Source organism: Dermacentor albipictus, chromosome 6 (assembly GCF_038994185.2).
Source record: "Dermacentor albipictus isolate Rhodes 1998 colony chromosome 6, USDA_Dalb.pri_finalv2, whole genome shotgun sequence".
In the NCBI taxonomy this organism is placed as follows: domain Eukaryota; kingdom Metazoa; phylum Arthropoda; class Arachnida; order Ixodida; family Ixodidae; genus Dermacentor; species Dermacentor albipictus.
Window position 1 is genome coordinate 84,182,833 of NC_091826.1, and position 24,861 is coordinate 84,207,693.

General features: G+C 48.7%; 1 protein-coding gene and 1 long non-coding RNA gene across 8 annotated transcripts in view; one reads left to right on the forward strand and one right to left on the reverse strand.

Annotated features, from left to right (window-relative positions):
- LOC139061257 (calcium-activated chloride channel regulator 1-like) overlaps nucleotides 1-24,861 on the reverse strand; it is a 323,451-nt gene that overhangs the window by 171,408 nt on the left and 127,182 nt on the right. For all 7 annotated transcript variants that reach the window (XM_070540974.1, XM_070540969.1, XM_070540970.1 and 4 more), the window contains one exon: nucleotides 21,085-21,312. In XM_070540974.1, the coding sequence (XP_070397075.1) occupies nucleotides 21,085-21,312 (228 nt within the window). The remainder of the gene's footprint in view (nucleotides 1-21,084; nucleotides 21,313-24,861) is intronic.
- On the forward strand, nucleotides 6,572-8,053 carry LOC139046946 (uncharacterized). The gene is made up of 2 exons (XR_011506997.1): nucleotides 6,572-6,743; nucleotides 7,918-8,053. It is a non-coding gene; the product is annotated as an uncharacterized lncRNA (long non-coding RNA).

Here is a 24,861-nt window from a genome sequence, read left to right on the forward strand (position 1 = left end):
ATCAAATCTATGATCTGATTATTCAGCACACCGTGGCAGGAGACTCGGAAGAGCACCCGGGGTCACCCAATGCACGGTATGCGTGCGTTTTTGCATGCGTGCGCTTTTTTTTTTCATTTCTTGCGCATTAAGACGCGGCGGCCACAGACGGGAATCGGCCTTGCAATTTTGGTTTAGCAGCGCGGCCTCACAGGCACTAAGCCACCAGAATGCAGGAGATAAATTGTGCGTGGATAGTTAACTGAAAACCGGAGCAACCTCGTGCAAATAAATTATGTCCTATGTGCTGAGAGGTCTGCGAAATAGCGGATTATTGCTATAAGGAGTGGGAGGGGATGGCTATATAGAAGCCGCAGCACTTCGGAATTACAATGACTTGGACAAGTTTTATTATTTCCACGCGCACATCGTTGTGGTCTATAGCGAAAAAAAACTGAGGGTGTACATGCACCGTACGCGGTGTTGATAGCAAAGATAGGGCGCACTAATTGTTGCCTTTCATGGCAACAGAACACAAGAGCTCCCCTCGCTGAACTCCGTCTGCATAGAGAGCAGAGCTGTGCTGACAAAATCGCTGCCACAGCCACCACTTTGTAAATGCACGAGTATCCAGGAGCTGTTCTGGACGAGCGCTGTGGTGCCGGAATGTTGGTCAGTCACATCTATACGTGTATATTGTCTTCTTTTTCCACGGAACGGTTTGCCGCTGACCACTCTTACAAAGCAATCTAACCAAATTGCAGTTCTCTGCGTGAATAGTGGTGTGTCTTCCGGAATGTTAGCGAGCACAAGCGATTACACTAAAACGTACCATAAGTTATGTATATGTACTTAAACCTCACGCTTAACTTCCACAATGGCCGACTCTGAGTGACAGGCGGCTTTCTTGGTACGAGTTCTCTAATAAAAAAGTTACGTTGATACCTCACAATTATGGTAGCGTTCTGTTTGTCACCGTGATGCCACGTGAAAGTAACGAATAAGGTGAAATGTAACGCACGAACACAAAGAAACAGCACGTAACGATTTATTGTGTCCATTCATTCCCCTTTAACAATTATTCGTCCGATTTAGCGACCTTTTATAATTTATGCCAACAAGATGTGCAACTATTTAGCTATGTCGCTAAAATATGCCGCTAAAATACGTCACTAGTCTGTGATTCGTTTATTTGACGATATTTGATTCAGTTCTAATTTGAGAAAGTTGTTTTGCAATTTATGTTTGGAACGCTCTTTGCTAGAAAAAAGCTACAGCAAAGCGACCAAAACTGGCTGTACAGCAGGCGGAGCGCTGCCACTCGGGCCCGATCCTGACGGCGATCTGTGTTGAATGCAGGGTCCAGTTGCGCCAAGAGCTCATACCTTCGTGTGCACTGAGGTCTCGCAGCTTAGTTCACCTTGAAGCCAAAGGCAGAACGAAGGTCAACTCGCGCGCTGCTGCAGCCTTTCATGCTGGCACCAGCATTTCGACAGCTAGAGCCCGCGCTCATCGAGTGAGGTGTGTTTTTGACCACGATGGATTTTTCACCTTCAAATCTTGTGGGCACGGCATTTCAGCTGTCATTAGGCAGCGTCTCCTAAAACATTTGTAAAATATAAGTTGGCTACACCATTAAGGCAATTTCTTTGTTTATTCCGCAGCTTCAAGGACACAGAAAGCACGTGAAACGTTTATGCATTCGGGTTATGCACAATACTTTTGTAATTGCGCTCTAAACTCATGCATTGCAGAAAATTCACTCGAGAGCTTCCACCATTTCAGCGGCACATACGAGCAATGCTTCGCGAGCATTTGATGACTTTTCTGCCGAGGTTCAGGGACACGCGCGATAGAGAATTTGACTAAACCGCTGATCACTACGTATACGCTACGCTTGTACCAAATTTAGTACGACCACTCTGAAGGATGCCAAGAAGCCACAAAAAAAGTGGGGGGGGGGGGGGAGCGAAACGCTGATGCGCGCCGTATATGTGAATCACACACAGAAGACTTCGAGACAGTGTTTACTGCAGCCAACCACCTTGATTTATTTGTACTTTAGACTGTGCTGTTTCTTCCTATGCTACCGTTTTTATCCACGATCACAGCTTTCACAGGGAGTATTCATGTAATAGTCAATACTCCCTGTGAAAGCTAGCGTCTAGTAAATTCTGAGGAGATAAAGGGTTTTTGAAGAGATTGGCTCAACTAGCAACGTCCTCTAACTTTTTGCGTTTCAAGTATATTGATTTGAAGCATTTTCGTGAGCCGATGTGAAAGATATTGCACCCTAAAGAAATATGACCAATCCACAACATTGTGCAGCCTGGGAAATGTGTGTATCGCCCAAAAAATATGGAGTAATAAAATTGACAAGCAACCCGACGCTTCTACTCCCCACACGCCAGGGTTGGCTTTTGTTATCTGTGTGTCTTACGTTTTGGCCTCACACTTCAAGCCAACGCTAGACTGAGACGACCATGGGAGTCTACCTCCTACCCACTTGGTGGCTGCTTTGCTCCCGATATTGGGCGACGACTGTGTTCACGGTTCAAGTTTCTTCGCGGTCGCATAGCGTCCACAACGAAATAGGAGACATGCTCACAAACTACGACATTGTGGTGACGGATGACGTCGTACGACGGCGAAAAGGCATGCTGCTGGCCAAGAGCTGCCGATGAGATAAACAATGCCCTGCCGCTTTCTCATCGCCAGTCACGGTGCAGTCGACCTTGTTCATCGAACGCACGCTTGAGAGCAGCACAATACCACTGCGCAAACGTTCCGTCACGTGGCTTTTTTCATATCTCGTGGGCTTTCTTTGCAACCAGTAAAAAGGACTACGTGAGAGGTGTCGTAAAGGAAACAACTCGATCGGTGGTTTCTCACGGTGCTCTACAAATCTGGGTATCAGACTTGGGGTCCTCAGTGAATAATTAATAAGTTTTGTACATATAAATAATTAGTGAGTTATGGGGTAAACAAAAAATTGTCCTAGTTACTATAGGCTATTTCGAATAGTATGCGTTCGGTTCAATTCACTTCTGACGCATCTTTCATATTTAAATTCTTGGATCAAATTTTGTGGGACACCCAGTACATTGCGAGATGTCGCCCGGTGGGATGCCTTTATTTCAGAGCATCCGCCCGAGACAGAGCTGAAGCACCACACGAACCTTAATATGATGATGAGTAACGACGACGACGATATGCACAAATATCGCTCACACTAGCTTACCCCCTGTACGAAAGCGGTCAGCAATATCGCAAGCTAGAAAGTGTAGGTACGGCGAATGTGTAGTTTCAGGCGACAGACAACAATTTTTGTAGTGCAGTGGTCGTGGTGGGTAGTTGAGTTAATAGGAGTGACGCGATAGTTAATGGCTGAAGCTCTTCGCAAAACGATGGATGGGCTGGGGTTTCTATGATGAAATTCTTCACAGGTGCCTAAAAAAGGACGTTGTCACTTGGGCAAAACGAAGCAACATGAGGCGTCGCATCATAGCAAACTTTCTCGTTGTCCTCAATGGCAGTAGGGTTGGCGCTGGCAATTTCACGGCTGTGGGCAATGCGAGCAGACAATTCTTCTGGAAGGGACGTGGACGGAGCTGCGGGTACTGAAAGCGATGTAGTGTCCTAAACGAAAGACTGTACACGAACGTACGCGAGGAAGACGGGACCGTATTTAGTTGTTTAGGACGGCAGTATTGTAAGCAGGCACGAAAGGTAGAATGGTATCCATTTTGTGTGATTGGGCTGAATATACAGATATTATGTCGGACAAAGTTCAATCAAAACGCTCAGTAAGACATTTTTTTTGCGGATGGCAAGCTGGTGTGTTTTGATTGACGGTGTCCAAGGCCTGGAGGAGTTCTCCAAACACATTAGAAAGGAACGTCTTGGCACGGTCATTCAGGAACAAAGGGCGACTTTTGAGGCAGTACCAGAATGAAGAGCTGCTGTTTCAGCCTAGCGCGTTAGATGGTCCACGCTCCGGCAATGAACAGTGAACGTGGATGGGAGGGCTCCGTATAAGTCTGGGCCTACAAATTTGAAGGGGTGGACGGGCATGATAGAGGCTGCAGAGTACCGGTTGGAAGGCTTGTCGAGTGGTTTCCTTCTTGGCATGACGCGGAGGAGCCAATGTATTAGACGACCGAGGTGGAAAGCCAAGGCCATAAATATGGCATTTTGATGCGGTCGCATGTCTTGTGAAAGCCCAAGTGACCAGCCTTCGTGTCGTCGTGGAATACTTCTAAATGTTTAAATGAGTGGGGTATAGCTGGCTATCAGTTACCAGAAGTATCGTAAAAAAATCGTAATAATGGTCCACCGTTAAGTGTGAAACATGAAAGTTGCCTTAAGCGGCTGTTGGAGGGTCGTTCTAAGCCAATTATTCGGTCGGTCAGCGTACAGCAGTATGGATCAGTACACTGGAGCCAGACGAGGTCAGTAGACGCAAGAAAAGTCAACTGAGGCAACGACTGTACGAGGCTTTTGAGCTTGTCGCTGGACGTTTGACTAGATGGTAAAGTGCGGACAAAAGGTGAAGCACAGCCGTCTGGCGAGAGCGGCCAGCGCAACAAAGCACCGGCATCTGTATTTTGTTTGCCGGACTTATACGTGACAGTGTAGTCACACTCCTGCAAATGCAGTACCCTATGGTCGAGGCGTCCACACGTGTTTTCTAGGGACATGATGGTCGGTCACAATTGTGAAATGGTGGCCGTATAGATAGAGCCGAAAGCTTTGTGTTGAGCCCACGATTGCGAGGTTTTGTATTAGTATAGTTGCCTTCAGTAGGAAAAAGTATGACTTGCATAAGCCACGACTTGTTCTTCAGACTTTGATTGCACTGCAGTAGGACCACGCCAATTCTATACCCACTTGCATCAGTGCGCGGAATAGTAGAGGCGGTTGTATCGAAATGAGGGAGCACTGGCCCTCATCGAGAAATCTTTTGAAGGCCTCGAAGGCGCCGTCACGCTCGTCCAACCGCACAAAAAACGCGCTCAAAGAAAGAAGATTGCGAAGAGGAGCGGCGATGGTGGCGTGGTCTCGTACAAAGCGGCACAAGTAGGAAACTAGCTACAACGCGGTCGCCTACAAAGCGGCAGAAGTAGTAAGTAGGAAGCTAGGTAGGCGGCTTATTTTGGGTGCGACACAATGGGACCGTAAGCGGCTGAACAATTTGCGCAAAGGATAACATGAAGTGGCTGTGAAAATTTATTAGCCCCAGAAACTCGCGTAAGTTTCGGAAGGAGGTTGGAGAGAGGAAGTAGTCGATTGCCCGCACCCGTGATTCCAGTGACTTGATACCTTGGAGGGAAAAGCAATGTCCGAGATAATCCAGGCCTTTGACCCTGAATATGCATTTCTTGGGCTTTTGGTCCAGGCGGCGCTCATCTAGTCACCCAAAACGAAGCCGGAGGTACTTGTGTTTTTCGTCTGTGACTTTTACAGCGAAAATGTCGTCGATGCAGAAGAAAATGAAGGGAAGTTCCCACGTAACATCGTCCTTGCACCTTTAAAAAGTTTATGCGACATTCTTCAAACCTTAAGGCATACAGAAAAGCTCAAATATGACAAATGAAATAGAAGTTCTATTTTCGGAGTGTCGCTGGGTTGGACAGAATTTGGTGGTACGCGTTCATCAAGTCAATATTGCTGTATATTTTGCTTCCTGCGATACGGGCGCCCAAGTCATGTATGCGTGGAAGGGAATATTGATCCGGAGTGGTGACGACATTCATAGCTCGGTAATTATTACAAGGCCACCAGTCCCCACTTTCCTGCTTCGGGACCGGATGCAAAGGCTAAGACCACTTGCTGGAGGAAGACGAATAAAGCCGAGCTGAAGCATCTGTTTGCAGACACGGCGGGCGAACTTCAACCTTGGTCCTGGGAACCTCCGTAGCAGGGTGCCAACAGGTGGGCCCATGGTGGTGATATAACGCGCCACTTTGTCTTTCACGGGCAGCGCATCGTTTTGTCCTGGTGTTAACAGCGCAAACGAGACACGAGACGAGAAGACGACACCACAAGCGCTGACTTTCAACAACGTTTATTTAAAAGAAACACGGCTTCCTATAGCGTCGAGCAAGCTAACAGGAATCTAGGTATCTATGTCAGAGATTGCGCCTTTAAAGCTTGCGTCGCAGAATTCAGACGCTGTGAAGTGCTGAAGACACACCATGACCAGTTGATCCGGAAATAATTGAGGCAGCCGAGATTGCCAGACTTCGTGGCCAATGCGTTAGCAAGCCGCCCTTGTTACTGACAAAAAAAGAACTTGAGCATAGAGAAAGGGATTGAACAAGAGCGGACACTCGGCGTAAATTGGAAACAGGAAACACGTCACGCTATACTTTTAACATCGACGAATTGAGGTCGCGAGCATCGAAAAAAAGCAGAATGTGAAATGAGAGTAACAGAAATTGTTTTATTTTTTTATTCTTTCCCAGAAAAATTAAATATATCTGCGTATAAATTAAATTAAACTTTGCGGCTTACTTCCGTTGCCTAGCGACAGGCGAACCGGCGAATGACGAGCCAGACATGAGCCAGATGTTTGCGTCATTCGGCAGACACACCGCCGAAGCGGGAGGGACTGGCCGCGCATCTGAGCGTTGGACTGTTCGGGCACCCGTCTGCCTGTTTTTCTATTTTGGGATTTAGCCTGGTTTGGTGGCCTCCCGACGAATTATTGCGTTCATTCGGAACTTCGACATGGCAGCACTTCACTATTGGACTATGGCAAGGTGAGAAACTTTGTTCGACAGTCTGTGCGACGCACTTCAAGCAATTAGGCTTACTGCCCGGCCACTAGGCTAGACTTGTGACGCAGTTAACGAAAAACAGCGTGGCCGTCGTGGAGCAGTTAATTTGAAATAAAGAATCGTACTGGGAGATGTTTGCGACGCTTCCTATAAGCCCCAATATTGTTTTAACTAATTTCGGTAGTTTTTGGGCACGCTAGTCGCACAGGGTGCTGTGACGCAGTTTCGCGTGTACGGAATTTTACTGCGAAAAGCTTCGGCGCTTTCTCTGACTGCCAACATTATTGAAACTAATTTAATTACTTTTTGGACTACCTTTCGAGCGCAGCCGGCGCGCCTGGCGCTGTGACTCGGTTAGCGAAAATCAGCTCGGCCGTGGTGCGCGGTTCCTCGCTTTAATGCACTGACAAGTTCATGGCGCTTTTTTTTCTCTGACGCCCAATAGTGTTGAAAATTATTTTCGATACTTTTATGTTATGAGGCCCGCTCGCCGCGCCTGTTGTGACGCAGCGAAAAGCAGCTCAGCCGTGGTGAGTTAGTTTGGCGCGTACTGAATCTTACTGCGACAAATTTGTCGCAATTTTTATGTCCCCGCAACAATTTAAGCCTTCTTTCGGTACCCACGCTTGTCGAAAACGCGACGAGCAATCGTCAAGAGTGATTACACGGGAGTGCGTTGCTTGCGCCTGCAGAACGTACATGTGATAAGCCAAGGAGCTCAAACGCCAGGAACTAGTAACTCGAAAATTCTGTCTTCTGAACGGCACCCACGCATTTTGTCTTGAGTGCGAGTAGAAGGAATTCTGCGAGCGTCCAGCATGCTGTGGTTGAGAGCCTGTGTTGTGGCCATTTCTGTGTATTCGTAACGTACTACCGCGTCGGTTGTAGCCAAGTTCGCTAAACGCGCCGTTGCCCGCGCATTCGTGCTATTAAAGTGCAGGAAATAATTATTGGGAAGAGGGGAATGCTTGGAATTAGAATGTGTTTGTGGTATCTACGGTATTGCTCGGGACGAGTTGGTTATTTCCTACGCCGTGTGTGTAAATACGGATTGCTTTTGCTTGTAATTCCGCCCACTCACCACTTTCGCACGCTTCGCCTCTACAGGCATTATTCTTAGATGTTAATACCAAAATAACGCTTGTAATTTTTTCAGCTCACGTCGTCTGGTGGAGCTTCCTGCGGAAACTACTGCAGCTTACCAGGTGCCACAACGCTGGATGAATTCACAAAAGCCCACGACGAGCATTTACAAAAAATAAAATGAACGTTAATTTTTCTACATTTCACAAGGTGTCTTGCGTCTTTATGAAATTGCACGTGGCACATATTCAATACAGGCTTGTGAAGATCGTTCGCAATCAATTTTACTTACCAAAATAATTTGCAAATAAATATTTAATAAATAAGAAATAAATATGTAAATAAATATTTGCTCCAAAAGCAAAAAAAAAGAACGGAGCCGGCGGGACGCGCACCAGCTAGAATTCAAAACGCACGCGCACAAAACCGAAATCGGAAGTTTGCTTCGGGTTTTAACATCGACGGCTTGGTGCGCTGCAGTCAATTCGGCCGCTGGGCTCTATGGGAGTGTCCGCTCTTGTTGTATTCCTTTCTCTATGACTTGAGCTTCTGCACGTACAACCACTATATTGAGTGCAAAAAGAAAAGAAAAAGTTTTTCCCATGATGTGCGATCACGTGACTGCGACACGTGTGGACAATGGTATATGAAGACGTGTTTCTTTCAAATAAACGTTGTTAAAAGTCAGCGCTTGTGGTGCCGTCTTCTCGTCTCGTGTCTCGTCTACGTTTTGCGCTGTTAACACCAGGACGAAATGATGCGCGGCCCGTGAAAGACAAAGTGGCGCAAACCAACAAGCCCAAACTGTTATTCTAGCATCATTTCGGGGTTTCTTGAGTTGCGGGTACTCAGCGATTATCTTGCGAATGTTGAGACCGGCCAAAACGTATGGATGCCAGATAGGATGAGGTTGGACTCCAGGCCATGTATATCGAGGGATGTGCAATCATGGAAGCGATCACTCACATCTTGGTTTAAATGACTGAGGCAGACCGATCCCAGCTTGGCAAAGCTAACGTCATCGATCACAAACACCCAGTGGCGTGGACAGAAATTTCGTTCGGGGGGGGGGGGGGGGGGCTCATTTTGTAGCTCGGGCTCCTCCGTATAGAAATAATAGAGGGATGAAATACATTAAACATTACTAATAACTGCGTTGCTCTTGCAAATGATGCTGCAAACGAATTCTTGAACGCTACGCACTTCCAAGGCAAGTAAAATATGTACTTTTTCACAAAAAATAATACTCCTATGTCCCAATATTGTGCCCGAAATAACTGATATCAATGCTTCCATGTTTTCTCTCTATTTGATAACTAAAGCACGAACTTTAGAACTATGTTTGAAACCAGCAAAGTACTGCATGCCGCTTATATGCAAAATGTAAAGGCCGTGAAATGAACAAGTTCAGGACAAATATTTTAATAAAACTTTGTTAGCCTCCTTGCCTTTCTCTGATTCACATCTCTCTCTCTCTCTCTGTCATTGAAGAACCATGTTTAAATTTTTGTTGATATGCAACGACCAGGGGAAAATCACAATGACGCTGTCCTTTGTGAGAATGTATTGCGCGGGAGCAGCGTTCACCGGTCATGTATTGCGAGTAATTGCTCCGAAATTATAGTCAAAACAAAGAGCACATATACAAAGCAGGACTTCTGCAAAATATACGTGGGCGAGCCAAATGAAAGTGAGGCAATGCGAATATATGACAGACGGGGTACTTCATTTAAAATAGTCTCCATGAGCATTTAGACAGTTTTCTCACTAACGAGTCGCGTAATTTCCGTCCCACCGAACTCCTTGGGCTGCTGCTTCGAAAATCTGTAATTGTCTTTACGTCATCGTCCGACACTAATGTGGTTTCCTTGAGCAGTTTTTTTTCAAATACTCCCAAATGTGGATGTCCCAAGGCGACAGGTCTTGGCTGTATGGCGGATGTTGACCCATTGCCCGCTTGAACTTTGCCACTGCCAGTTTTGTAATAACCACATCAGCGACGTGGAGTCGGGCAATGTCGGGGAGGAAGATAATCCCATTGCTCAATTTTCCGCGTCGTTTGTTGTTCATTGCCACATGCAGCCGATCCGACGTTTCACAATATCGGAAGCACTTGATAGTCTTTCGAGGTTTAGCAAATTCAATCAATAATGGCCCCTGACGAACAAAATAAAAATCAACAACTTTCCGGCAGAAATGACGGCCTTTGCTTTTCTTGGGGTGGTAAAATCAAATGTTTCCTGTGTAAGCTTTGCCGTAGTATTTCAGGCTAGTAGTAGCGGCATCATGACTTGTCCCCTTTCACATTTGCAGACAAAAGGTCGTCACCCTCATCATGATACCGGATTAGATGAGTCAAGGCAGACTTCTCCGTCTTCTGGCAATGGTTCAAAATCTTGGGTATATATTGCGCACATAAGCGTCGATAACCGAGATGTTAATGAATTATGGTGTTACCCAAACCATGGCTGATGTTCACACGCCCTGCCAATTCATCGATGCTCATCCTCCGTCCTTGTCTAATCAGCCTCTGTAATTGTTTTGGGGGTGATTGCACGGTGGCTTTCGCGAGGCCATGGATCGTCTTTACAACTTTCACGTCCTTTGAACCATATGCTCCAACGCTTCACAGTGGCCAATGAAGTACAATGCACAATGCAGACGGCAGCCATACGGCGAGTGTGAGTGAGTGAAAAACTTTATCAGCTCTAGGTTCGCTGGTCTTCTGTGGTCTTCAGATAATTTCGTCCATCTGCTACCACAACGGTCGGTTGCCCTTAGTCGAGGGCTCCGCTGGATGGTGCTGCCAGTTGTGCTCGCCGAATCAGACCTGCTTGGTCGACCTGGCGAACGCTGGAGAGCACTCCCTCCCATTGCTCCGCACTCGGTTTTGATATAACGGGTACCACCTCGATCTTCTGGCATGCCCACGTTATGTGATACAGCGTGGGTGTTTCGTGGCACCTGGGGCATTTGTCATTGTATTGTGTGGGATAAATATTGCTGAGTACGCTTAGGTTTAGGTCATCTGTCAGAAACCCCAACACACCATGCTGTTCAACTTTTGGAGTGTCCATTGTGTCACGCAACCATGTTCAACCCAGTGTATGAGAGCATTAAGGAACATTTATCGTCAACCCTGCATGCCACTTTTGTAAATGAGATGCCTATGTGCTATGCGCATGCCTCGCAAATAATGAGCCGCACCATTAGGCTGTTTTAGCAGAGCGTTTTTGACGGTCCGCTCCGCTCAGCGGGCTAGCGGAAGCGCAAGTGCGCATGCGCGACCCGTTCAGCAGTGAGCGGGCGAGCGGACGGGAGCCCCCTCTCCGCTAGAAAGCTTTCTCAGCGGAGCGCGGCGAGCGCGTCAAGCGGGTCTAGCGAAGCAAAATGGCGGCCCCCAGTGCTGCTGGCCCGTCCACGAGGTCGTTTGAATCGGGATTTGTAAAGCGCAAACCTACAGTACACTTTAGGAGACACGAAGATCTTCTATTCGGGAGGCTGTGGCCATGAACCCGTTTCAGAACCATGCCATGTGTGCACGTTTGTTTATGCGGACCACGTTTTAGGTGTACTGAAAGAGCAAAAACCTTGTCTTGGCTACAACACAGCGTAACGGCTTTGTTAATGTAAGGATTATATATATATATATAAGAAATGAAAATGCAATGTATTGCGTGAAATGCCTTCAGACACTTGAGCAATTGCAAATATATTATTTTATTGCGGCAATTCTTACAACTTGAATATTATGTTCATAGCGGTTTTACCTTCTGCGGCAAGGTGGCGCGTCAGGCGAGCACATGCCTTTCGGACGCAGCCGGGCGCTCCGCTAAAACTGATTCTTCGTCCGCCGCTCCGCTAACTGTGAGCGGGTACGCGAGAGCGGACCGGACCGTCAAAAACGTTCTGCTAAAACACTCTATTATTGCGCGGGGTGGTTTGCCTTACATTCACTCGACTCGCCCTCGTGCATTAGAAATGCGAAGATACAGTGAAATATACAACCGTGAAGATACAGCTTGATAAAGGGCAAAAAAGTGCCACTGGAAACAAAGTTCACTGCGCATATACGCAAAACATCGCAACAAGATATTTAAGTATACGTATAAGTCTGCAATAAATCCACGTACCTAAAAAAAAGTCACGATATGTGATGCGTCAAACAAGGCAAAAAAGCCATGTTGCGCAACCACAGATTCACAGATCACAGCCCCCCCCCTCCCTCCACTCGCCCGATGTATCGCGCGCGAAGGAAGGCCGCGCGCTTCCTCCCCACTTTTTTCCCTTGCGCACACAAGACTGAGCCACCATCATCGTCTCACCCATGGCGCCCCCTCCCCCCTATGCTTTCACTCACACATGCAGCATGCGGCGCGTGGTTACTATGTTAGCGCCCTTGGACTTTATACGGAACATGAGGGCGAGGGCGACGGTAGGAATGCGCCTGGAGTCTCCATATAGCTGCTATCGCAATAGTATAATTAGAGTACCCGGCAACTGGATCGTCCGTGGCCCATTACTTTCCGCAAAAGAAGTAACAAAATCGAACTTTCACCATGCGAAAATTTCGGGCACCACAACAATGTCTCTTTTTCTTTTGTGGGGCACAAGCCCCTGGCCAAATCTGCGGAGCATGGAAGTCCACGTATGTGGCAAAGACATTTCCCCAGAAGACTTAACCGCCGAGGTGGGCTGGTTTACCGCCCGTTCCCGTCGGTGTACCGCCCGTCGGCCAGACGAGCAGCGGGGCCGAAAGCTATCCCAAGAACAACAACCTAGGACGCAAGATTCTCGCTCTCGCTATAGACCCAGGCATCAAGTTAGAACTCAGGTTCTTAAGGCCGGGCGCATGCTCCTACTACCAGCAAATGAGATCAAGATCATCGCCCGACCCAAAGCAGCACTCAATATTTTCAAGGTCGGCAGCCGCTGCAGCTATTCTTCAAGCAACGCAACTTAGCTCAGAAGACAGTCAAAACGACACAATATGCTCGAACAACCAGCAAAAAATAATGGTGATCAGCACGCCCAGCCCGCAAAATGGGGACCGATACGTAAGAATCAAGTCCACCCAAGTCAACGGGGTGACCCACGAGGTCAACGCGTACGAAGGCGCCCCAGATAATACTACCAAATGAGTCATCAGAGGCATCCCTCTCACCCATAACGCCAGACCAGTCGATGCTAACATCATGAATGATCGTAATCCTGTAGCCCCGGCCGCAAAGCGAATCAGTTCCACCATGACCGTCGTCATTGCCTTCGATGGACCTGACGTACCATACATGGTTCGGTATGGCGCAACACTAATCCCATGCTCGCTGTACCGCAAGCAGATCGATATCTGTTACCATTGAGGCCGTCTCGGGCACCGCATGGACGTGGACGTGGGGCACCGCATGGACATGGAAGATCTGCCGGGGCTGCAGAGCTCGCAACCCAGATCAACATCATCAGTGTACACCCAAGTGCACGCTGTGTGGAGAGCCCCACCCCACGGCGGACAAAGCTTGTACTGCCAGGTACAAAACGCCGTACGTTATACGAAGACGCCTCCGAGAACGCCGAGTAGCACAGCATTCAGCCCTTCAATAAGATTTCCCGTCCTTGGAGACCAAGCGCCAGTCCCGGTCCCACTCTCTCTCCAGACCGAGGTCGGACCGAGGTGGTTCCAGATCAAGATCCACGTCGACTACAGGAGCCAGATATACCTCAGAAAAGGTGAGCTTCGCAGAGGCCCGGACGGGAGTCTCGCGAGAGGGTCACGTAACCCCCCCCCCCCCGCCTAAACCCAACACAGACAACACACATATCGAACACCTTAAGAAAGAAAACGCACTTATGCGTGATTTAATCCAAAAGCTTACCCAGGTGGTTCACAGCCTCAAAAAACCCAAAACCCGACCCACACCCAACACTCCAGAACCCGCTACCAACAGCCAAACTGAAGAACTCTTAAGACCAGCCCCAAAAAAGCGAGCCCTCCAAGAAGGAGCTCACGGCCAAGTACGCTCCGAAGTCAAGGATATGCTCGTAACACTCCAAAGCACGGTGGAAACTTTACAGAATTCTCTAATTGCCCTTATGCACAAAGTCACTGCCATGGAAGCTAATATTCGAACCCTTTTCACACAAACCGTTTCCACCTCTCAAGCCATAGCCATGGACACCACAGGCACCGTCGCCGCCACCCTGTCACTTGTGGCATCCCCTATCCTTCATCATGACCCACACTAACACTGACACAACATTGTGGCAGTGGAACTGCCGAGGCTACCTCCATAAAGAACCCGTTCTCCGTCAACACCTTCGTACTACTTCATGCCAACCCGACGTAATCTTACTCCAGGGAACGCACGATACTCTGTTCAACCTTCCAGGATATAAACCTTTCTCTGAGAAGAATGCTCCACACGGAGTCTCCACACTCATTCGAAAAAGAACTACCCCGATCGAACACGATCTCAACGATCGGCGCATCGAACACCTGTTCATTGAGCTCATCCCACACAGAAAAGGAAAGGAAGGAATATTTATCCTCAATATCTACAATAATCCATCTCAACACCATAGCCGATTTCTAGCCCTCTTCAATAAGGCCCTTAACATCGCAGGCAGCAGCCCCCTTATCATCGGATGTGACTTCAATCTCCCGCACACAGGATGGGGTTACAGACACAGCTCTGCTGCAAATCGTAACTTATGGCAAGACTATCATGATCTCGGGCTTAAACTCATTACTGAACAAGCCTTCCCCACTCACCTCGGCACTTTTACTGAACGAGACACGACACCAGATTTCACTTTCACCAAAAACGCAGACAGCGCCCATTGACGCAACACCCAACACGATCTCAGGAGTCATCACTCTGTCATCGAAATTACTCTCCCACACCTAACAGCCGTTATGATAAAAACAAGGGACTTTACTTGGACGGACTGGGATGCGTTCCGTAGACGCCGTGTAACAACAACGATGGACACTCCCATTACCGACATAGAATCATGGTCATGCGATCTACTGTCTGATACTAAATCGGCCACCCGCATTATCACAAAGACGCCCCGACTGAGTGCATGGACAGTAGACTCGCTCACTTTATCGATGCCAAATCATCCATCCTCTCTAGGTGGAAGGGACAACGGCTCAATAGAAGACTCAGAAGGAAGGTCGCACTTCTCAACAAGGAAATTGAAGCACACTGCCGCGTTCTAAGTCAACAGCAATGGACAGAGCTCTGTGATTATCTGGACGGGCAACTACACCACCCCCGCTCATGGAAAATCCTGAAACATTTGATTGATAGCACCGCCCCCCGCTCATATCAGCAAGATCGCCTCACCAAGCTTTTATTCACAGAATGCAAGACGCATGGCCAGGACCACGTTATTAATAGCTTATGTCAAAGGTAGATACCATCGGGGCCCACTAAACCGCACGGGCCATGCACAGGCACCTCCAACCCTGCCCTTCATGAAGATTTCAGCGTGGCAGAGATTCATGCTGCCCTGCATAAGCTGTACAGCCGTTTGGCGCCAGGCCCAGATGGTGTTACGAATAAAACACTAAGAATCCTAGATGACCCCTCGGTGCAACAATGACCGAATACATCAACAACTGCTGGTGCCAGGGATCCATTGCCCCGACATGGAAAACAGCCAAAGTAATTCTCATCCCCAAACCCGGTAAGCCATCTAGCCTCGCCAATCTCCGGCCCATATCGCTAACATCATGTGTAGGCAAGGTCATGAAGCACGTACTCCTAACCCGTGTAAACACTCATCTGGAAGACACATGTGCTTACCCCCACTCGATAATTGGCTTTACATATCATTTTTCCACCCAAGACGCTATGCTCGAATTTCAGCATCAAATCCTAGATGGCAAATCCCGTCACACAAAGGCGATCTTGGGCCTCGACCTCGAACGCGCCTTCGATAACATAAGGCACTCCACCATCCTCGAACGCATCTCCTTGCTCAACCTTGGAGAACGCACTTACAACTACGTAAGAGACTTTCTTTCTAATCGGAAGGCCTTTTTGCCCGTCGGAGTCATTCGATCGGAGAAACTCTCCCTCAGCAGCACGGGCACACCGCAAGGCTCTGTCATTTCCCCGATACTGTTTAATCTGGTTATGCTCGGATCAGCACAAGAAATACAAAAACTCGACGGCATTGAACACACCATATACGCCGATGACATTACAATCTGGGCAGCAAAGCGCAGTGACGGCCAAATCGAAACTGCCCTACAAGACGCCATTCACGTCATAGAAAATCATCTTGAAGGCACGGGACTCCGCTGTTCCCCTGCGAAGTCAGAGCTCCTCCTATACCGCCCCACACTCCGTTGGCGCCCACCACGGGGTTCCACGAATAAACGCCAATACGAGGAAATAGAGCTCAACCTGAGGGAGGGCAGCCCTATACCTGTGGTCCCTAGCATCTTCTTGGTATGACAATAGAAGCCAATGGAGCTAACTCTACGGCTCTCTCCAAGATCCTTCGACAGACCGCTAATACATCCAGACTGCTGAAGCGAGTGACCAACCAGCGAGGCAGTATGAAAAAAGAAAGCCTGATCCGCCTTGTCCAATCTTTTATCGTCTGTCACATTACTTACGTCGCGCCCTTTCTCAACTGGTACAAAGCTGAAAAGACTAAACTGGACATCATCATCAGAGGAGCCTATAAGCAGGCCTTAGGACTACCCAACCACACCAGCATGGAACTTCTACTAACTAGGTATCCACAACACGCTAGACGAGTTAATCGAAGCCCATTGTCGATCTCAACTAGAGCAGCTTACCCTCACGGAAACGGGCCTCAGCATTCTAAACAAGCTTAATATCACCTACCACCGTCAACATGGAGACAAAAACCCAATACCACGCGACATTCAGCAATGGATACACGCCGACCCTATTCCTAAAAACATGCACCCAGACTACAACAAAGAACGCAGGAAGGCACGAGCTACTTCCCTCATCAAAGCTTATGCCAACAGCGCGGGCATCACCTTCATCGACGCAGCCGAGTACCAAGATGGACGGCGCTTTGCGGCGGTTGCCACAGCAGGCGGCTTGCTCTGACATGCTGCCAGCATCGTTACCAAAAATGCCGAGACGGCCGAGGAAGTGGCCATCGCCCTGGCCACTCTTGACCCAGCCTGTTACACTATACTGAGCGATTCTCGCGCAGCAATCAACAACTACATCAAAGGTCGTATTTCTCAGCAATCACTCCGTATCTTACGACAAGCCCCGCATTCGTCTGAAAATCAAGTCACCCTCGTCTGGATCCCAGCACACGCCGGCGTTGTCCACCCGTACCTCACCAACCTCAACGAGGTTACACACTCCGTAGCACGAGTCAACCGTGCTGGAGACGGTGCAGGTGCACCCGCAGGATGCCACCGCCTTACAAGATACAACGACCTTGTGAAGTCATTTTACCTCGCAAGAACAACCTTCCCCATTCCTCACCGCAAGTTAAACAGGGCACAGGCGACTACCCTTTGCCTGTTACAGATGAATACATACCCCTCCCTCACACGCTATTACATATATACCCCGACGTCTACCCGAGCCAGACGTGCAAGGTTTGTGAAAGTGAATCGGCAACACTCCCCCACATGCTATGGGAGTGAAAACATCAATACCCAGACCTTAATCCCGTGACCCTCTCGTCGAGATGGCACGCCGCCCTGCGCAGCTCCCATCTCGACGACCAACTCTGGGTGACCCAGCAGGCCTACGAAGCGGCGAAGTGGCAAGACCTCGACGTCTCATCGTGGGAGGCCTAGGCCCAGCCCATTGAACTGCTGGTGCTCAAAAAAGTTCACTCTGTCTCTCTTTCGTGGGGGCGGGGGCACGGAAATAAAAAGCGCAAAGGAAAGCATGTTGGCCACAATGGAATGCCTACTTTGGGCACCTAATGAGGCTACCGAAGGAATATCGAAGAAAACGTGAGACGCTTTGTCCACAGAGATCCACACGCATAGCGCTCGGTATCCTACACCGGTGAGAAAAAATTTTTCGGAGAGGTTGCACTCAAGCGAACGCGTTGCTATCCGTCGAGTCCCCACAGTGCTGGCGGCGAGCGACTATGCATTGTTTCTTTTTCTCGTCTGCTAGCCAGAAAGTGTCAAATACTCTCCAAGGCGAAAATTTAGTCGGCGAGAGAAAAACGAACGCGCCATCGAAGTGCGCCGCGCAGTGGTCGATGCAGCATGAGAAAAAAGCATGGGCTCTGGCTGGATCAGCAGCCCGCTGGTAGCGAGAACAAAAATAAAAGGAGAAGAAGAAAAAGAGGCTCAATGTGTCGTCGCGAATAAAGGTCGAAGTCGAAACATAAATAAGAATTTAGTTTCCTTTGCAGGCTTTACTGTCTTAACATGGATGCTTTGGCGCAGGGGTAAAAATGTTGATATTTTTTCTGTGACATGACGGCACAAATGAACCACCACAACGCTTCGTCTCATCGGACCTCGCTGCGTGCTATGTGAACTTGTGTGACAGTGTATTGATTTGGCGTGTTTGTTTGTATGGTCCGACGTACAACTTTAGAAAAGTCAATGCACCTTCGGCCTCAAATGTTTAGAGCAGCATTAAACCCACACAGTTCCGGCATTGAAAATCTAAAGCACGACTTTGTAAATGTCAATGTACCTTTCGCATCAAGAGGTTGTGAGAACTTTATACCCATAAAATTTCAGAATTTAAATCCAAGCGCTCCGTAGATTCCGCGGCCTCCACGATATGCCGTCACGAGCCCGCTCACCATTAAAACGCCTTTGAAACTTTGTGTTCGGTGGGGATTCTTGCGTTACGATATGTGACTCCCTATGCATGGGCGATGCCGCGAAATCCAGCCCGCTTTCTCAATGTTCATGCTAAAATGTCTTCTCGAGCGTGAAAAGAACATTCGAGACGAAATCTAGCATGATTTCCGGCACCGGGAGTTGTTCTGGTCCGCGGCGCATCACAGCGCGAACAAATTTTTTTTTTGGGGGGAGGGGGCTGAAGCCCCATAAGCCCCCCCTCCCTTTGGCTACGCCCCGGCAAACACCCATGTGCGCAAGCGCCAAAGGCCAATGTGTAGCGTTATTGACTGGAGCTCGTATGACGCTTAGCAGTGTTGTGGGTGCGGACTTGTCACGTGGGAGATCTGCGGACGATACACAGCTCGGCTCCCGTTTTGACAAGGAGGCGGCTGCTGAAGAGACGGCCGACTACAAAGAAAAAGCGATTTGCTAGAGGGCCGATTTCGCATGCCTTCATTGCGACTGGGTGTTGCTTTTCCCGTCCAAGAACAGGGGTGAATGCACCTACTTATTGGCGAGAGCTACGGTGATACCAGCACGACTGCCGCAGCGAGTCTCTACGTGCGCTGCAAAACTGTGTAGGCGAATGGTTGCGCCGAAGTTGGTCGCCCATGTTGCCACGGTCTTCAGTCTGCGAGACTCTCGCAGCGGCAATAGGTAGCTATGCCGAACACGAGCTGTCGCATGTGTGGTCAGCGAGTGCAGCTAGCTGATCGAGACTTCTCGTCGGAACCCGCAAGCACCAGGCGTGCAGACTGCGTCACAGGTTGTAAGAACAACTTCCGCAAAACTGCAAGCTGGCTCCCGTTTGCGGAGCGCTCACCCAATAACGGACTCATCCGGTGCAGCAGTTATGACGGTCGCTGGTCGCTGAGTTCCTGGAGCCCACTCTGTTGCGATCGCTCGAGGCCCTGCAGGACGGAGTGTTTCAGGTCGTCCTATGCGGTGGCCGAAGGCGTACCCGCTAGCAAGTCGTCTATGGCATCGGCGATATCGGAGGGTAGCGAGGCGACGACGTCCAGCTACTTTGCTGTCTGTTAAATGATGCGCCAGTGCTGAAAACAAGCTTATTTTGAATAAACCAAACTCGAGTATTCTTCGGCCAAAGGGTGGAAAGCGGAAAAACTGCGGCGATGAGAGGTGACGTAATCGTGGGGTTCGCCAGTCGGAGTAGAGGCAGCGTCACCCATGCCTAGTGTTCAAAAAAAAACGCGAATCTCCTGGGTCACCACTCGTTAGAAGGTCTTTTTAGGGAAATCAATAAATACGCGTTTTGACGGATTCAGAACGGACGTTTGACTGGATATATTTACAAGTAAAACCATGTTTTCCGAGTGCCTTGGGTGGCGCCGTAGTCGGGGAGCCGCCTGAATGAGGAGCAGGGGCAATGATTCAAAAGGCTAGGTAAAATATCTTTCCGAGTAGTGGGGACAACATAGGGACGGACAGTCACTTCAAAGTTCCACGTTGTAAGGTAGGACACACAGTTCTCAAACCGCGTCCTGGCGGCGTCTTCCAAGCAGAAGTAAATATGGCGCAACTGGTCATCGTTGTTCAAGTTGTTGAACGTAATGACTCTCATACGTTTGCAGCCAGGTTTCCGTGTCTTCAAATGACGATTCGTGGGAGGTCCATGGTTCCCTGTGGGGCCAGCAGGCACAGTGCCTGCTGACTTGTGCCTGCTCGGTTTAGGCGGACACTATCGGTTTAGGTGGAGCTGTAGCTGTTATGGCGACTATCGTGGCCTCATGCTTCCTTCTCTTCTCGGGAAGAAGTCTGCGCTAGGGGGTCAAGTTTCGAAGCCAGAGGTTAGCTCGATGATCCGGGCTTCGGGCTTGGATTGCCGCTTTGCAAGGGCCTTTCGTACATCAATGCACAAGCACGTCCACCAGATGTCACGTTGTAGCGACCGTCAAGAACACAATAGGAAAACTAATGTTTGTTGGGAGACCTTGTGCCCAGAAAACAAGTGACAGTGAAACCACTACGAAAGCGGTGAACCCAGTTCGGAACCGTCGGAAATCTGATAAGCGGGAAAAGCGCGACGGCTTTTATACATGGGTCATCGAAGGTTCCATTTCAATCGCTGGATCCGGCGAGTTTTCTAGAAAGTACTACACAATTGGCATCGCTCACACATGCGATCAGATTACAAAATTTTCGATGACAACAGAGAACTATCGATATCATTGGAGAAAGTTCCAATATATACAGGCGGGCCCTTCGCTAGGCTGTAACATTTGTTAGGTGGTCAAACGCGGTCACCCAATAAACGTGAACCAGTACACCTGTCCATAGACATATATTCAATGCGTGCGCAAAAAAAACGCTAAAGGATTCCTTCTTAAAGCGCGTTTTTCCTATTTGACTTTTTAATCATTGGTGATGAAAGTCAGCGAAAATGCGTACCTGACGGGCCCTTCTCAGCGCACAGCCAATGCATGTCGCTGAACCCGTCTGCATCTTCTTCACAACATTTCGAAATCCTTCGAGAGTTCCCATGTTGACGGGCTCCATGGAATGCTCTTCGTGTGCGTTGTCGCTGAAACTGACAATAGCCAGATGGACAGTGTCAGGGAGTAAGCACAAGAGGAAGGCATCAACAGCATCCTTCATTGTTTCCAGTCGCATGTGGTCCTGCAATATGGAAGAGATGAGATGAAGTACAGATTAGTTCAGAACATGTGCTATTCTTGGCAGGCGAGGGTAATAATTTTGAATACGGTGCTATAAGATGTCGCCATAGCATGATTATGCTACGGCGACATTGAGAAGGTCACGTGGTTTTTTTTGCATAACTCGACTGGACGCCGCGTTTCTGTACGTTGTATGCGTGATTCCAACTAATGCATGCACTTTACGCTTCAATGTAATGAGTGCTTTTATCATCGGCATTACGAGAGGGTGAGCAATGTATCTTTTGCTTGCATGGGGGGGGGGGGTTAAACCATTGCTGATGATGGCAGTTTTTGTGCCATATTAACGGACGACGCGTTTGTTTCTCACGGCCATCTGATGTGCTTCTCTGCACTCCCAGTAAATACAAAAATACAACACATTTTCCACAACTTCAAGGAGTTGTTAAACGAGAATGTTCAATAAGTTGAACATTCTGCCGTTGAACAACTTGTTGAATTTAGACGACTTTCAAGTGTACCTTGTTCATGATAAACACTTTAAGCGTACCCAGGTGCATCAAGACTGCTCATCATTGGTGAGAGGATGCCAAAAAGAAACAGAATGCAGAAAATATAATGGCTCAGTGAGTTTTTTTTCTTTTGAGTGCTATTTTCACGCGTTAAGTTGCCCAACTCTCCAGTTCTCAGCCGTTATATGTTTTTCTAGCACTGGGTTTGTTCCCTGCGAATTTACATGAAGGAACAAGCAGATCACATTTGAATCTGACACGGAAAAAAACATACGTTGCCTACGTCGTACATGCCCTCTACTAAAACAGAAATAGGAAGACGCTAATTTCCGTATATTTTGAAAGAAGGGTGCCTAAATTGTCGACTGAAGAGCTAACACCTTTATAATGCAGCCGAATAAAGAGCAAGAATGCCATGTTTATCGTGAAAATATTATTGACCATGAACGTTAGCCTCTGCAGATCACCAATTTCTGTTTAATAACAAAATGAAACTTCTAGTGGACATGCATTATGGCATTACGGAAAGCCAAGAGAGCAGCATATTTAAATGTGCATTTGCGCCAAATTACCTGCCTGGAGTTCGAACACTGCACATCACAATACCTATGCGAGATTCAAGAAAGCAAGATTAAATGGCTTGCGGCGTGTAAAGGAGTGTTCCCCCATGACATCGCTATGTTATATATTGCCACAAAACTATTAAAAATTGTTGTACGGCCGTTCTTAGCCCAATTTATAGCACGATCATGGTGGTCAACGGTTGTGCGTTGCTATATCTTTCTCCCTAAATGTAAGCAGGCACTGTGTCACTCGAGGTGGCTGTTGCCTGCCTCGTCCATCCCTATTTTTCTAACTGCCCAGCGTATGTGTGCGTTTTCATACCAAATAGATCAGTCGTGGAATGTTCCAGATTAACCGATGGGACCCACGTGCCTTCCACAAAGTTCTGCACTATTCGCGTCGCGCATACATGCAATCAGATTACACAAATTGCCGTGAAAGATAGTGAAGGGAACCATCGATAACATTCCAGAAACTTCTTTTACATGCAGGCGCGTCCTGCGCTGCACGATAACATTTGTTAGGCGGCCAAACGTGGTCGCCCGATAAAGATGAGTACACGTGTCATTACCCCCCTCTTAATAAGCATCGACCCGATGCTGCAAACAAACGAAAGTAATAAATAAGCACTCGTAGCAAACAAAACAACAAAATAAGGGAAGTTCGTTAGCGTCCGTAAAACGGTTTAAGACGCACCACGTGGACCACTTCAGGTCGTGCGCGGCGCCGCTGTGAATGCGAAATGCCGTCTGGCACGACCTCATCGTCCAGTGCGCCAATACGTCGGATGACCTTGCAGGGTCCGAAATAGCATCGCAGTAGTTTCTCACTCAGTCCTCGTCGGCGTATCGGGGTCCATACCCAAACACGGTCACCGGGCTGGTACTCGACGAAGCGTCGTCGGAGGTTGTAGTGTCGGCTGTCAGTACGCTGCTGGTTTTTGATCCGTAGACGGGCGAGTTGTCGGGCTTCTTCGGCACGCTGGAGATAGGTAGTGACGTCAAGATTCTCTTCGTCAGTGACGTGCGGCAACACGGCGTCGAGCGTCGTCGTCGGGTTCCTGCCGTAAACCAACTTGAACGGCGTGATCTGTGATGTTTCTTGCACCGCCGTGTTGTAAGCGAATGTTACGTATGGCAGGACGGCATCCGACGTCTTGTGTTCGACGTCGACGTACATCGCTAGCATGTCGGCGAGGGTCTTATTCAGCCGCTCCGTAAGACCGTTCGTCTGCGGGTGGTAGGCCGTTGTCCTCCTGTGCCTTGTCTGACTGTAGTTCAGAATGGCTTGAGTGACCTCCGCTGTAAAGGCTGTTCCTCTGTCGGTGATGAGGACTTCTGGGGCGCCATGTCGCAGCAGGATGTTTTCGACAAAGAATTTCGCCACTTCGGCTGCGCTACCTTTCGGCAGTGCTTTAGTTTCAGCGAAGCGGGTGAGGTAGCCCGTCGCCACGACGATCCATTTATTTCCGGTTGTTGACGTCGGAAAGGGTCCCAGCAAGTCCATCCCGATCTACTGGAATGGTCGGCAAGGAGGCTCGATTGGCTGTAGTAATGCGGCTGGCCTTGTCGGCGGTGTCTTATGTCGCTGACAGTCTCGGCATGTTCTGACATAACGGGCGACGTCGGCGGTCAGGTGGGGCCAATAATACTTTTCTTGTATCCTCGATAGTGTCCGGGAAAATCCTAGGTGTCCAGCGGTCGGATCGTCATGTAGGGCGTGCAATACTTCTGGACGAAGTCCTGACGGGACAACAAGAAGGTAGTTGGTGCGGACTGGTGAAAAGTTCTTCTTCACGAGTAGATTGTTTTGAAGTGTGAAGGAAGATAATCCACGCTTAAATGCCCTGGGGACAACGTCGGTGTGCCCTTTCAAATATTCGACGAGGTCTTTTAGCTCCGCGTCTGCCCGTTGCTGTGCAGCGAAGTCTTCCGCGCTTATCATTCCAAGGAAGGCGTCGTGATCCTCATCGTCTTGCGTCGGCGGGTCAATGGGGGCGCGTGATAGGCAATCGGCATCGGAGTGTTTTCGTCCGGACTTGTAGGTGACAGTGATGTCGTATTCTTGTAGTCTAAGGCTCCACCGCGCTAGTCGTCCTGAAGGATCCTTTATATTCGCTAGCCAACACAACGCGTGATGGTCACTGACGACTTTGAATGGCCTGCCATAAAGATAAGGGCAAAATTTAGCTGTAGCCCAAACAATGGCGAGGCATTCCTTTTCGGTCGTAGAATAGTTGCCTTCCGCTTTTGACAGCGACCGGCTAGCGTAAGCTATCACCTGTTCGACTCCGTTTCTCCTCTGTACTAGAATGACACCGAGGCCTAGGCTACTGGCGTCAGTATGGATTTCTGTATCGGCGTACTCGTCGAAGTGCGCAAGTACGGGCGGCGACTGCATGCGTCGTTTGAGTTCTTCAAATGCGTCGGCCTGCGGCGTTTCCCACTTGAACTCAACATCACATTTAGATAGAC